We start from the raw sequence: 13,748 nt of genomic DNA, 5'->3' as shown, positions 1-13,748 counted from the left end.
AAAATAGGTTTTGCAAAAAACTTTGTACCTCTTACAAAGTTCACCTCACTTTCTATGTCATGTGCTTGGGTTGAGTTACTTATAGACCTTTAAGTTGCCACTATAGATAATCTTGTCTCTATCCACCAAACTGAACCATGAAAGAGTAATGGCCCACCTGACCTCAGAGAGCCTATTGACAATTCAAAAGCTAAAATACATCACTGGCTCATGCTGTAAACTAGGTAGGCTAGAACAGTCCAAGAACCCATGGTCTTTTGGGCAAAAAAGATAAAGCGTGAGTCAAGAACAGTTTCATTCAACTCTAGCTAAATATTAAAGTGTCTTATGTAAGTTGTCAGTGAGATATTCATGGATACAGAAAGCAACTGTGACGCATGGCCCCATATTTATATTTGGTTACTGATACCTATGAGCATTGTTTACTTAGAAGATTCAGGCTGGTTCATTATATTTTAAAAAAAAGTTCAGTCTCTGTGCATCGTCTCAATTTTTATTCATGCATCCACAGTTTTCAGTCTCAGGTTTGTAGCTCTGCATACCTGGTCCCTTATACTTACAGATGTTACTGAGTTCCATGATTTGTCAGACCGTGGCACAGGCCCCTTCATCCCCTACAGTTTAGGGGTACCCAACCCTTCAATGGCCCTACACCCCAGGAGGCCTCAATTCAGCTAAGGCCACTGAATACATGTGCAATTTAGGAAAATCAGGGGTCTGCATCACATTCTGCAGTGGTGCCTCATCATTTTGTGTTGTGCCACTGGCTGTGAGAAGCTCTTTTTATGCAGTGCCCTTGCTGCCACATAAATTCTTTTCGATTAGCTGATTGGGCAGCCTTTTGATTCATCCAATTCAATTCAAACACAAGCTTTATTTGGTTGTAAATAAACCATGAAAGCATTCAAAATATGTACAATATGTCTCAATAAAAATACATAAATATCCATAACATCAAAACTAAAATATGGTAGTAAACACCTCTCATAGATTAATATCAATTTCCATTAAAATAATTAAATTGATGCCATACAAATATATCACTTTAAAATCACAAGGAACGTTTCATGATATCCAATCCCATAATTCATAAATATTTAACATCCCATGTTTTGAGCAGTACATGTTAACCCCTCTGGTGTCTTGGAGGCAACGCTTACGTCCTGAGCAGCACCGCTCGGGTGCCCAGGACATAGCTGTTATGTCCAAGTAGGGCCCTCGGGGGAGGTGCTAGTGCTCTCACGGAGGCCTTGCACCCCCCTCCCCTGGGCAGGGATGGAAGGGGAATCACTTCCCCTTCCACCCCCATCCCCCAAACCACTGCGGCATCTGATGACGTCTGCGCGATCGTGCACTGGAAGCTCAGCTCATGTGGAGGGGCGAGAAAGACATCAAAGGAAAGGAAAGGCCTTTCCTTTCCTTTGATGTCTTTCTCAGCATTTTGTGATCGGGCAGCAGAAATGCCCACTAGACACCAGGGAGTTTTTTTTTTGTATTTACTCATAAGGGGAGTGCCCCCTTGGGCAAGGGCCACTCCCCAGGGGGACAAAGTATTTTTAGGCCATTTCTGCCCCCCCTGGGGGCAGATCTGCCTATTATAATTAGGCTGATCTGCACCGGGGGGGCAAAAACCCCTAGACACCAGGGATTTTTTGTTTTTTTGTTTTATTTTTTTAATATATCGGGAGCAATATATCATAGGCAAGAGTAGCTCCCCAGGGGGCAAAATTACTTTTAGGCCATTTCTGCCCCGGCCTATTTTTATTAGGCCAATCTGCCCCCAAGGGGGGCAGAAACCACTAGACAACAGGGATTTGTTTTTTAAATATTATTTAATGAGAAGAGCGGCCCCTTGGGCAAATATTTTTAGGCCTTTTCTGCCCCACTGGGGGCAGATCTGCCTATTATAATTAGGCTGATCTGCACCGGGGGGGGGGGCAAAAACCCCTAGACACCAGGGATATATTCTTTTTTGTTTACTTTATTTCTTTATATATGGGGAGTGACCCCTTAGGCAAGGGTCGCTCCCCTGTGGGGCAAATTGTATTCAGCCCATATCTGCCCCCCTTGGGGGCAGAGCGCCCTATTTTATTAGGACAGTCTACCCCCAAAGGGGGCAGAAACCACTAGACACCATGGATTTTCTTTTTTTGTCAGTTTCAGGTGAGTGGAGCGACCCCTTAGGCAAGGATCGCTCCCCTGGAGGGTCAAATTTATTGTAGGCCATTTCTGCCCCCCCTTGGGGGCAGATCGGCCTATTGTAATTAGGCCGATCTGCCCCTGGGTGGCAGAAAACCCTAGACACCAGGGATTTTTTTTATTTTATTTTTTTATATATGGGGAGCGACCCCTTAGGCAAGAGTTGCTACCCTAGGGGACAAATTATCTTTAGGCCATTTCTGACCCCCTTGGGGGCAGATCAGCCTTTTTTTATTAGGCCAATCTGCCCCTAAGGGGGGCAGAAACCACTAGACACCAGGGATTTTTATTTGTTTGCGTCATTTTCACACAAGGGGAGCGACCCCTTAGGCAAGGGTCGTTCCCCTGGGGGACAAATTAATTTTAGGCCATTTCTGCCCCCTTTGGGGGCAGATCGGCCTATTTTTTTAAGCCGATTTGCCCCCGGGGGCAGAAACCACTAGGCCCGGGGATTTTTTTTGGCGCCGGTTTCACACAAAGGGAGCAAGCCCTGAGGCAAGGGTCGCTCCCCCAGGGGGGGCAAATTTATTTTAGGCCATTTCTGCTCCCCTTGGCCGCAGATCGTCCTAGTTCTATTAGGCTAATCTGCCCCCGGAGGGGGGACAGAAACCACTTAGGCACCAGGGATTTATGTGTGTATGTATGTGTGTGTTTTGTTTGGGGGGAAGCCCCTTGGGCAAGGGTCGCTCCCCATGGGGGCACAATACTATTAGCCATATCTGCCCTCCTTGGGGGAAGATCGGCCTATTTTTGGAAGGCCCATCTGCCCTCAAGGGGGGCAGAAAGCCCACCAGAGACCAGGGAAGATTTTTTTTTTTCAAAGTAGGAGGGTGGGGATATGGCAATACCCCCACCCCAAATAAATGTGGCCAAAGTTGTTCTGCCCACCAGTGGGCAGATGGAGCAATTAGCCCCGATCCACACCCGTGGGGGCAGAAAGTCTACTAGATGCCAGGGAATTTTTTTAAAACAAGAAATAGTGGGGTGGTGGCTACCAACCAGTATGGGCCTGGTTATACCCCCACCCCAACTGAAGGGGGTAACAGTCTTTCAGCACTTTCCCAGACACTAAAACATCTTATCCCATGGCAAGCAAGAGGACATTTGATTATTTTGGGTTTTGGTTTTACATTTGGGCCATGAGAGCTTGGCTAACTCTCACAATCGTCTCACTTGGAATGGTGAGGGCTGCACTTTTTAAACTTTGGGACACTGCCATGTAGAAAAATCCACAAGACCTAGACACATCTGAAAACTAAACATCTGGGTGATTCCAGGGTGGTGTGCTTCACATGCACCCCGCACCATTTTCTTACCCACAATGCTCTCCAAACCTCCAACTTCGCTGGAAATCACACATTTTTCCCACATTTTTGTGATTGACCCTTCCAGAATCTGTAGGAATCCACAAAATTCCTACCACCCAGCATAGTCTCATCTATACAGATAAAAATTCTGCTGCACTTGTCAGCCTAAAAATGTTTTTTTTTCAAACTGCCCTTTTGGACCCGCTTTTGTTCCCCCTCAATTTTGACATATTTGTGGCTCTTCCCTGTCACAGGCACTTGGCCCACCTACACAAGTGAGGTATCATTTTTACCGGGAGACCGAGGGGAACATTGTGTGGTAGGAAATTTGTCCTGGTGCGGTGATCCCACACAGAAATATGGGAAAAATGTGACTTTTTAGCTAAATTTGAGGTTTGCTGAGGATTCTGGGTAAGAAAACATTGGGGGATCCACACAAGTCACACCTCTATGGATTCCCTTGGGTGTCTAGTTTTCAGAAATGTTTGGGTTTGGTAGGTTTCCCTATATGGCTGCTGAGCCCAGGACCAAAAACGCAGGTCCCCACCCACGCAAAAACAGGCAGTTTATTATTTGATAATTTTGATGTATCCACTTAGTGTTTTGGGGCATTTCGTTTCACGGGCACTAGGCCTACCCACACAAGTGAGGTACCACTTTTATCTGGAGACTTGGGGGAATGCTGGGTGGAAGGAAATTTGTGGCTCCTCTCAGATTCCAGAACTTTCTGTCACCGAAATGTGAGGAAAAAGTGTTTTTTAGCCAAATTTTGAGGTTTGCAAAGGATTCTGGATAACAGAACCTGGTGAGAGCCCCACAAGTCAACCCATTTTGGATTTCCCTAGGTGTCTAGTTTTAAAAAATGCACAGGTTTGGTAGGTTTCCCTAGGTGCCGGCTGAGATAGAGGCCAAAATCCACAGCTAGGCACTTTCTAAAAAACAGCTCTGTTTTCTTTGGGAAAATGTGATGTGTCAACGTTGTGTTTTGGGGAATTTCCTGTCACAGGCGCCAGCCTACCCACACAAGTGAGGTACCATTTTTATCAGGAGACTTGGGGGGGGAACGCTGGTTGGAAGGAAATTTGTGGCTCCTCTCAGATTCCAGAACTTTCTGTCACCGAAATGTGAGGAAAAAGTGTATTTTTTGTCCAAATGTTGAGGTTTGCAAAGGATTCTGCGTAATAGAACCTGGTGTGAGCCCCATAAGTCACCCCCATCTTGGATTCCCCCAAGTGTCTGTTTTTCAAAAATGCGCAGTTTTGGTAGGATTCCTTAAGTGCCGGCTTAGCAAGAGGCCAAAATCCACAGCTAAGCACTTTGCAAAAAACAAGTCTGTTTTCTTTGGGAAAATGTGATGTGTCCACATTGTGTTTTGGGGCATTTCCTGTCACGGGTGCCAGGCCTACCTACACAAGTGAGGTACCATCTTTATTGAGAGACTTGGGGGAATGCTGGGTGGAAGGAAATTTGTGGCTCCTCTCAGATTCCAGAACTTTTTGTCACCAAAATGTGAGGAAAAAGTGTGTTTTGGGCCAACTTTTGAGGTTTGCAGAGGATTCTGGATAACAGAACTTGGTGAGAGCCCCACAAGTCACCCCATCCTGGATTCCCCAACGTGTCTAGTTTTACAAAAAGGCACAGGATTGTTAGGGTTTCCTAGAGCTAGAGATCAAAATCCAGAGCTAGGTACTTTCCAAAAAACACATCAGTTCTCAGTATAAAAATGTGATGTGTCCGTGTTGCGTTTCCTGTTGCAGGCATTAGGCCTACCCACTCAAGTGAGGTACCCTTCTTATCAGGAGGCTTGGGGGAACACAGAATAGCAAAAGAAGTATTATTGCCCCCTTGGTTTCCTCTACATTCCTTTCCTTCCAAATGTAAGACAGTGTGTAAAAAAGATGCCTATTTGAGAAATGCCCTATGAGTCACATGCTAGTATGGGGACCCCAGAATTTAGAGATTTGCAAATAACCACTGCTTTTCAGCACCTTATCTTGCGCCCATTTTGGAAATACAAAGGTTTTCTTGATATCTATTTTTAACTCTTTATATTTCACTGAATGAATTGCTGTGCACCCGGTATAGAATGAAAACCCATTGCAAGGTGCAGCTCATTTATTGGCTCTGGGTCCTTAGGGTTCTTGATGAACCTACAAGCCCTATATATCCCTGCAACCAGAAGAGTCCAGCAGACGTAACAGTATATGCTTTCAAAAATCTGGAATCGCAGGAAAACGTTAAAGAGTAAAACCTGGAGAAAAATGGCTGTTTTTATTCACCTCAATTTCAATATTTTTTTATTTCAGCTGTTATTTTCTGTAGGAAAACCTTGTAGAATCTACACAAATTATCCCTTGTGGAATTCAGAATTTTGTCTAATTTTCAGAAATATTTAGCTTTCTGGGATCCAGCATTGGTTTCACACACATTTCTGTCAATAACTGGAAGGAGGCTGAAAGCACAAAAAATAGTAAAAATGGGGTATGTCCCAGGAAAATGCCAAAATTGTGTTGAAAAATGTGGTTTTCTGGTTCAGGTCTGACTGTTCCTGAAAGCTGAGAAGATGATGATTTTAGCACCTCAAATGCTTTGTAGCTGCCATTTTCAGGCAAAAAAACAAAAGCCTTCCTCTGCAAAAATGTTTTCCCATTTTTGTAAAAAATAAGTTTGTTTGCTGTATTTCGGCAAATTTCTTGGTCTCCTTCAGGGGAAACCACAAACTCTGGGTACCTCTAGAATCCCTAGGATGTTGGAAAAAAAGGACACAAATTTGGCGTGGGTAGCTTATGTGGACAAAAAGTTATGAGGGTGTAATGTGAACTACCCCAAGTAGCCAAAAAAAAGGCCTGGCACCTGAGGGGAAAAGGCCTGGCAGCGAAGGGGTTGAACATGATTACCTAAGCAGGATTATTGCAACTTTATTTTAGAAAATAATTGCATCCCTGCCAAATGCCCACCAGAAACTTACTGACATCAAAAACAATTACTTTGGTGGTGTCACACTTTAAAATCCTAAGAGCAATTACATACTGTCTAATACCCAGGTTCACACAAATCAGGCAAATTCATTTCGCCGAAGGGCAACATATGCTGGGCAAAAAAATAAAATGTGATCATCCAACTAGGCCATATGCCAGGCACACATTTGATACCAATCCTTTTTTTCCAACTGTTCGTAAAGGACTTCAAAGGTAAGCATCTGTATTAAAAACAAATGTAAAAACTCTTAGCAAAAGTAGAAATGAAGTCCAAAAAAGGCCCAAAGTAAGGGTTGCATTTTAGTTTTAAAAAACTGATTTAAGAGACGCCCATTACTAGTGTCAAGAAGGTAGCTTTTCCAGAGATACGCCCAATAGCAAGACTTTAAAGAAATGTACCTGTGCTTTATTGATACTACTTATGTTATCCCAATAGCTCTGAAGACCCAACTTCAGTAGCCAGGTATAAATGTGTTTCAGCCATGGGATGGTATACACATTTTGTCTTACTAAAGATCCCTAAGAGAGTCCCTATATACATGGAGTCCAGGTGTGGTCCATAGACTGACCTAGTATACAGAGGGTTTTAATGCTACCAAGTCAGAAATCCTATTTAGGCCTAAATAAAAAAAACTTGAGTCAGGGGAGTGCTAACTGGGCACAGAAGTAAAGATCTAATAAAAGTATTTTCTGCTACAGTCAGTCTCTGAGCAATTGAGTATCCCCAAACCTTCGCTCTAAAAATAGCTGCACTCTGCACTTTAGCTTGATAGGTTCTGAGGGCTGGGGATAACACTGTAAAACTGGTGCTTCTATAAAAGCAGAATGGCATTTGACCTATGCTGAATGAGAAGGGAGCTGTTTAAGAGCGATCTTCCCAGTCGAGGTTACCTAAAACTCTTACACCTAGCTAGTCAATAGGACACACTCTTTCAAAGGGCACATTGCCTGCTATGGTTGTACAACTCCTGGCTGGCCCGAGCTTTGCAGCATAAGCTTTGTTTTCGTTACCATCAGATCCAAATCTGTATCCTTGCAAAACACTAGAAATCTATCTATAAGAACCTAGGGCCCAGTTGGTATCTTAGAGATCAAAAGGGAATCATCGGCAAAAAGCAGTATGGAAACCTTTTAGTTATTTAGAGTTGGTACATCGTTCTGGTATAAAGATAACAACTGAACTACCTTTATATACAATATAAATAAGGTAGGTACCAGAATACATCCTTGGCGGACACCACGCTGTATAAGAATGTGGTCATTGAGTTCGCCATGGCTACCTCGTTCAGCCACGCTATAAGATGAACCAGGTTCCTAGGTATACCATGCTGCATAAGGCCTCCCACAGTTTACCTCTGGGAACCAGATCAAAAGCGGCTTGCAGATCTTGAAAGGCCACGATCAGTTTCTGCTTGAATTTATTCACTGATATTGATGTTATGTGTGTATATGATATGTAATTTATTGGTTTTAAGGTTTAGCAGCCTTCTGGTAGTTACTGGTAGTGGCCTGTTTATATATCTACACATGTTGTATGGTTTTAACTGTTTTATGGTTGTATTTTAACAGCATTGAACCTCACTCCGGGACAGTGTTTAAGAATGAAAAAAGTGCTATATACCGATTTTCAACATCTGGTGGGTTTTTATTGAATCACTCAAATTACATCTGCAGGATGAAATGCTGAGTGGATCTACTGAGATTTCAAGCTGTAACTATGACATTAAACACAGATCCCTGGTGGAGTGGATGCATTAGTCCACTGATCCACCACCCAAGCCTATTTTGGTTTGTGCTTTCTGCTGCCTTATTTGTACCCTGGAAACTTTGGAATGAAACATGCAGTATGCTTAAACATCCAGGGAAGCGACTGAGGACATATTAGTTATAATGCATATCCATTACTTTTTGGGTTATTTCTTCAGACCTAAGACAGTAAACATGAATGTATTTGTTTTTTAGATTCAAAAGCCTGATAAGGTTCACAGCTTTGGTAAGAGGGATCATGCTGTCAAAAGAAACCCCAATATCCCTGTGGTTGTGAGAGGCTGGCTTCATAAGCAGGTACGTTCTCATCTTCAGTGTTGTACATGTCATCGTTCATCGTACTTGTGGTGTTAACACAGATTTTAGTGTGTCCTCTTAATATCATCCCCCTTAGCTTGTTGCCTATGATGTTAATATTTGTGTCCTTTAGCTAGTGTTTTGTTGATTTTGTTTAACATTCTCTTATTGAAAGTTGTTGGGTAAGAGAATAGATGTGCTCTGTCATTTGTGATGAATCTTAGATCATAGAATGTATCTTTGCACATGTAAACTATGTAAGCATTTATCACTTCATAATGGTCAGTGGGAGTGGCTATTTTTATGATGGATATGTATTTTGTTCTCCAGTAGACATGCTCAATACATTACTGTCTGGCTCTGTATCTCAAAATGCTCAGTTGTTGATGGGTCTGAGTCTGGGTCTATGTAATGCGGTCTTGGAAGGCAATGTCAGGTATTTCTGGTCTTATAAGTACTAAGTGCTGTGATTAATAGTTTTGCCCATGAGTAAAATAGCAGGAAAATCAATGAAGCTGTTTATAATTGATCATTTTGCTAAAGTATGCACTTCATGTCTTTCAAACTCAGCAGTACCATTTACAACAAACATCACATTTCACAAGACTTTTTAAATATCCTAATGCCAAATTAATAGGTGGACCCAGCCAAGTATTCTCGCTTTATCTGTTAACTTGTACTTTACAAGCCAGAAAAGCCAACATGCAAGCAAAACATGACCATCATAGTACATTTGTACATTACACAATGCACAAATCCAATTATACCCACTCTTGATTTCTGGGCCTTTGTATTTTTCTACTGTAAATGAGTGGGTTGGAAATCTCTCTTTCGTCTCTTCTGTCAAGACTGTAGAATACTTCCACAGGGTGGCCAAGGTTTGTCTTTCGTGATACTCATTTTGTCATTTTCTGATCCACTGAACATTGCACTAGAGCTTTGCAACTTGCAGGTGCACACATTATTAACAATTCTGGCCAATACTGGAAAACATGTTATTTCCTTGGCTTTGTCAATGATTTTGAAATACAACGCCTGGGAATTCTGTGTGCAGTTGGGTATATTTGTAATCTTTCATGTTGTTTCCACAATGCTCTCAAGCAGATTCCAGTGCTGAGAACATATGGTTTACTTTTAGCAGTTGACCAGATTTGTATGTTGTGCGTTGATCCAGATTTTTGTCCTTCTTTGTGCCCCATTTTTCTTTTCCTTTTAGCAGGACTGAAAACTCTACTATCAGCTTATAATATGGTGTGAGATTGGACCACACAATATAACACTCCATTGCGTCTAAGACCCACCCTTTGTTCCCCAATAAATCACACTTCTAATTCCTCTCTTCCTGGTCCAATTTCTACTATTTATGGGTGTTAGCATTCAGTAACATCTTACCAAGTTCATCTCTCCGGGCAAACAGCTTTAGATTTACCATGTATTTAGAAACCCAATATCTACTGCCCCAGAGTCAGTATGAGCTCACACAAACTTGATTCAGTCCCTGAATTCCTGGGTGGTTTATTAAATCCAAGACCTTACATGTCAATATTTTCCCTGAGAAAATTGACATTTTTTTGTCCCTGAAATGCCTGTATCTCCAGGCTGCCTCCACATTATTTTTAAAGGCTTATCCTTTGGCTACTATCGAGACGATGATTGATCAGTACAGGCTTAGTGTTGTATTAATAGTGAGAGCAACAGGACCCTGCTTATCCTTAAAATATCTTGTACTTTGATGCCAACAATGTTTGATCATGCCAGTCTCGACCCAATGTCTCATCCTCAATTTTTATGAGGTATATTGGGTTTTACTTCTCCTACTGACTCGGTCATTATTATAATGTGACCACCTCTCACTCACTTCATCCCTGGTGGTAGGTGGCGTTCATTTAGTGTTTGTTGGGAACTTGACTGTTAAGGGACACCAAAATAGCATTAATGCAGGTGCACACTTTGTGAACAGTGTGGAGTGCCGAAATATACTATGAGGATATTGCACATGGCCCACTCCATGTTGATTTGCTATTCATCTACGAACCACACAACCATTTTCAGTGTTACTGTCAAATGTTACACTTTCCTAGGGGCTTAGGGCTAGCAAGGAGTGATTGGCTGATGCTTTATGTTCTGTAGGTGTAGATAGTCTTGAAATTCGGCTCCCTAGAACTTGAGCCATTGTTTGGTAAGATCTTTTTATGGGCCATTTCAAATCTGGTGGTAGCCAAGACCTTTTGGTTTGACTAACATTTTATGTATAGTATACTTACATAAATGGGCTTTGAGTCAGCTCTCTTTATCCATTGGTCTGTTCTTGTGTCATTCACATTTTGCTTCAGCCCACTACAGCATACAGCGTGGATCAGCAGGTCAGTCTACTTCAGCCACTGTCTAACTTCATGTTGCATGACTACATTTAGCCTCCTCATACGGAGCACATTCGCACACAAGATCGTTCTTTCAGTGCTGGTGTTTTTATTTTTTGCTTTATTACTTCAGTGTTGCCTTTGTAGTGCCTGATTTTAAAGCATCACCCTTTCTACCAGATGAGAGTACAGGACACATTCCAGCATTATCAGATCATGTCTCCTGTCAATGCTATTGTAAATTCCTTTTGAAGTACCCTTTGTTTATGTGACTGGTGCTACTTCACACCATACCACCAGCTCACATGAACTCTTAATACCTGAATGTGGATGGTCTGTCTTTGCAAACCTTTCTATCATTTGTTTGTTCTGTCCTTCATTACTTCCTTCTTTCCTCCTTTGCTTCTGTTTTTCTTTTTTCTTTGCTTCTATCCTTCTTTGTTTATTCTATCTTTGCTTTTTCCTTCTTTCTTGCCTTTCTCTCTCCTTCTTTCTTATTTGTCTTCCCTTTTTTTTCTGCCTTCCTGTTTTTTTATTCTTTCTCACCTTTCTCTTCCCTAGTTTTTCTTTCTTGCCTTCCTCTTTCTTACCTCCCTCTTTCTTACCTTCTTCTTCATTTCTTTCTTTCCTCTCTTCCTTTCATGCCTTCCTCATTATTTCCTACTATCTTGCCTTCCTCTTTCTTTCTTTCCTGTCTTCTTCTTGCTTTATTTTTCTTTCTTTCTTTCTTTCTTTCTTTCTTTCTTTCTTTCTTTCTTTCTTTCTTTCTTTCTTTCTTTCTTTCTTTCTTTCTCTCTCTATTTTTTCCCAAATGCAAGAGGCTGGCAATCAATGACAGACTGATTGGCTTTTTTAGTCTGTGCTAGCCAAGACCTTTTGTTTTTACTAACATTATGGTGGTCATTACAACCTTGGCGGTCGGTGTTAAAGCAGCAGTAAAACCGCCAACAGGCCGGCGGTAAAAACAAAATGGAATCATGACCGTGGCGGAAACTGCCAACATAGACAGCCACTTTAACACACCGACCGCCACAGCGGTACAAACAAACACCGTGGCGGTAACCGCCAACAGACAGGCGGAAGACAATGTACCGCCCACAGTATTACAACAGACCAATCCGCCACCTTTTCTGGGGCAGATTTACCGCAAACAAAAACACGGCGGAAACAGGACTTGGAAGGGAAAACGCTCACCTCTGCACACCCCATGAGGAACCAGGACACCATGGAACCGGAACTCCAGATTCTCCCTGCCTTTGTCTTCCTGCTCCTCTACGAGGAGCACAAACACCGGCGGCAACAACCACGGTGAGTACTGCACCTACGACACAGGGGAGGGGGGAGGGAAAAGAGGGTGACACACACACGCAACACCCCCACCCACACCCCCACCCTCACCCACTACAACACACACACTAATACATATTGACACATTACAGTTACACCCCCCCCAACTCCCCTGGAAGAATGCAAAGACAAAAGGAAATTATTTGAACGTTTGTAATCTATTAAAATCCAGTACTCAAAAATATATATACACTACAAACAAATATATACACCAAGAATACAAGTCCAGGTATTGCACCATTAAAGTCCGTGGACCACTGGGCCCAAAATGCATGGGCAAGGCCCACACAAGATACCCAATCAAAATGGAGAGAACACTGCAGGGGCATCAGTTAAAAAAAAAAACAGGCACCTTCACCCTAAAGTCAGCAAACGTACACCTCCTACAACCACTACCTCCTGGGGAGTGCAAAGCCACAGTCTCACAAGTCTTTTCAGTGGATGGGTTGCCCACTGCTTTATTCTGGGGAGTGCAAAGCCAAAGTCACACAAGTCTCTCCAGTGGGTAGGTTGCCCACTGCTTTATCCTGGGGAGTGCAAAGCCACAGTCTCACAAGTCTCTCCAGTGGGTGGGTTGCCCACTGCTTTATCCTGGGGAGTGCAAAGCCACAGTCTCTCAAGTCTCTCCAGTGGGTGGTTTGCCCACTGCTTTATCCTGGGGAGTGCAAAGCCAGAGTCTCACAAGTCTTTTCAGTGGGTGGTTTGCCCACTGCTTTATCCTGGGGAGTGCAAAGCTACAGTCTCACAAGTCTCTAAAGTGGGTGAGTTGCCCACTGCTTTATCCTGGGGAGTGCAAAGCCACAATCTCTCAAGTGGATAACAGTCTCCACTGGTTCTGGAGGGGGCTTTGTGTCCAGAGTGCTTCATCCTGCCAAGGACTGAGGTAGTGGATGTCTTTCTCCACTGGTTCTGGAGGGGGCTTTGTGCCCAGAGTGCTTCATCCTGTCAAGGATTGAGGTAGAGGTTGTCTTTCTCCACTGGTTCTGGAGGGGGCTTTGTGCCCAGAGTGCTACAACCTGCTTGTGGCGGACTCAGTAGCGTCGGAGCTTTCTGCGCTCATTGGCCTGCGGTGCTGGTGGTGGCGGTGTCCTTGGCAGCGGTGCTGGTGGTGGCAGTGTCCTTGGCAGCGGTGCTGGTGGCGGCGATGTCCTTGGCAGCGGTGCTGGTGGCGGCGGTGTCCTTGGCAGTGGTGCTGGTGGCGGCGGTGTCCTTGGCAGTGGTGCTGGTGGCGGGGGTGTCCTTGGCAGCGGTGCTGGTGGCGGCGGTGTCCTTGGCAGTGGTGCTGGTGGCGGTCTTGTCCGCCGTGCAGGTTTGCAGCAACTTGCCTTTCTTTCTGTGCCCCTTCCCCACCTTGGATGGTGGCGCAGCTGTCTTCCCACTCCCATCTGTACTCCTGGGAGAGCCTTCGGTGCCAGATGTGTTGCTTTTCTCCCACCGGGCAGTGGCCATCTTTTTATGCTTCTGAGGTGGGGGACTGTCCGTTGTCTGGCTCC

General features: G+C 43.6%; 1 protein-coding gene across 6 annotated transcripts in view; it reads left to right on the top strand.

The window, feature by feature from the left end:
- PLEKHA7 (pleckstrin homology domain containing A7) overlaps nucleotides 1-13,748 on the top strand; it is a 1,012,616-nt gene that overhangs the window by 621,046 nt on the left and 377,822 nt on the right. For all 6 annotated transcript variants that reach the window (XM_069223724.1, XM_069223723.1, XM_069223725.1 and 3 more), the window contains one exon: nucleotides 8,447-8,548. In XM_069223724.1, coding sequence (XP_069079825.1) covers nucleotides 8,447-8,548 — 102 coding nt within the window. The remainder of the gene's footprint in view (nucleotides 1-8,446; nucleotides 8,549-13,748) is intronic.

Source organism: Pleurodeles waltl, chromosome 3_1 (assembly GCF_031143425.1).
Source record: "Pleurodeles waltl isolate 20211129_DDA chromosome 3_1, aPleWal1.hap1.20221129, whole genome shotgun sequence".
In the NCBI taxonomy this organism is placed as follows: Eukaryota; Metazoa; Chordata; class Amphibia; order Caudata; family Salamandridae; genus Pleurodeles; species Pleurodeles waltl.
Note: the sequence above shows the minus strand (reverse complement) of the source record. Positions and strands in the feature narration are given on the sequence as shown.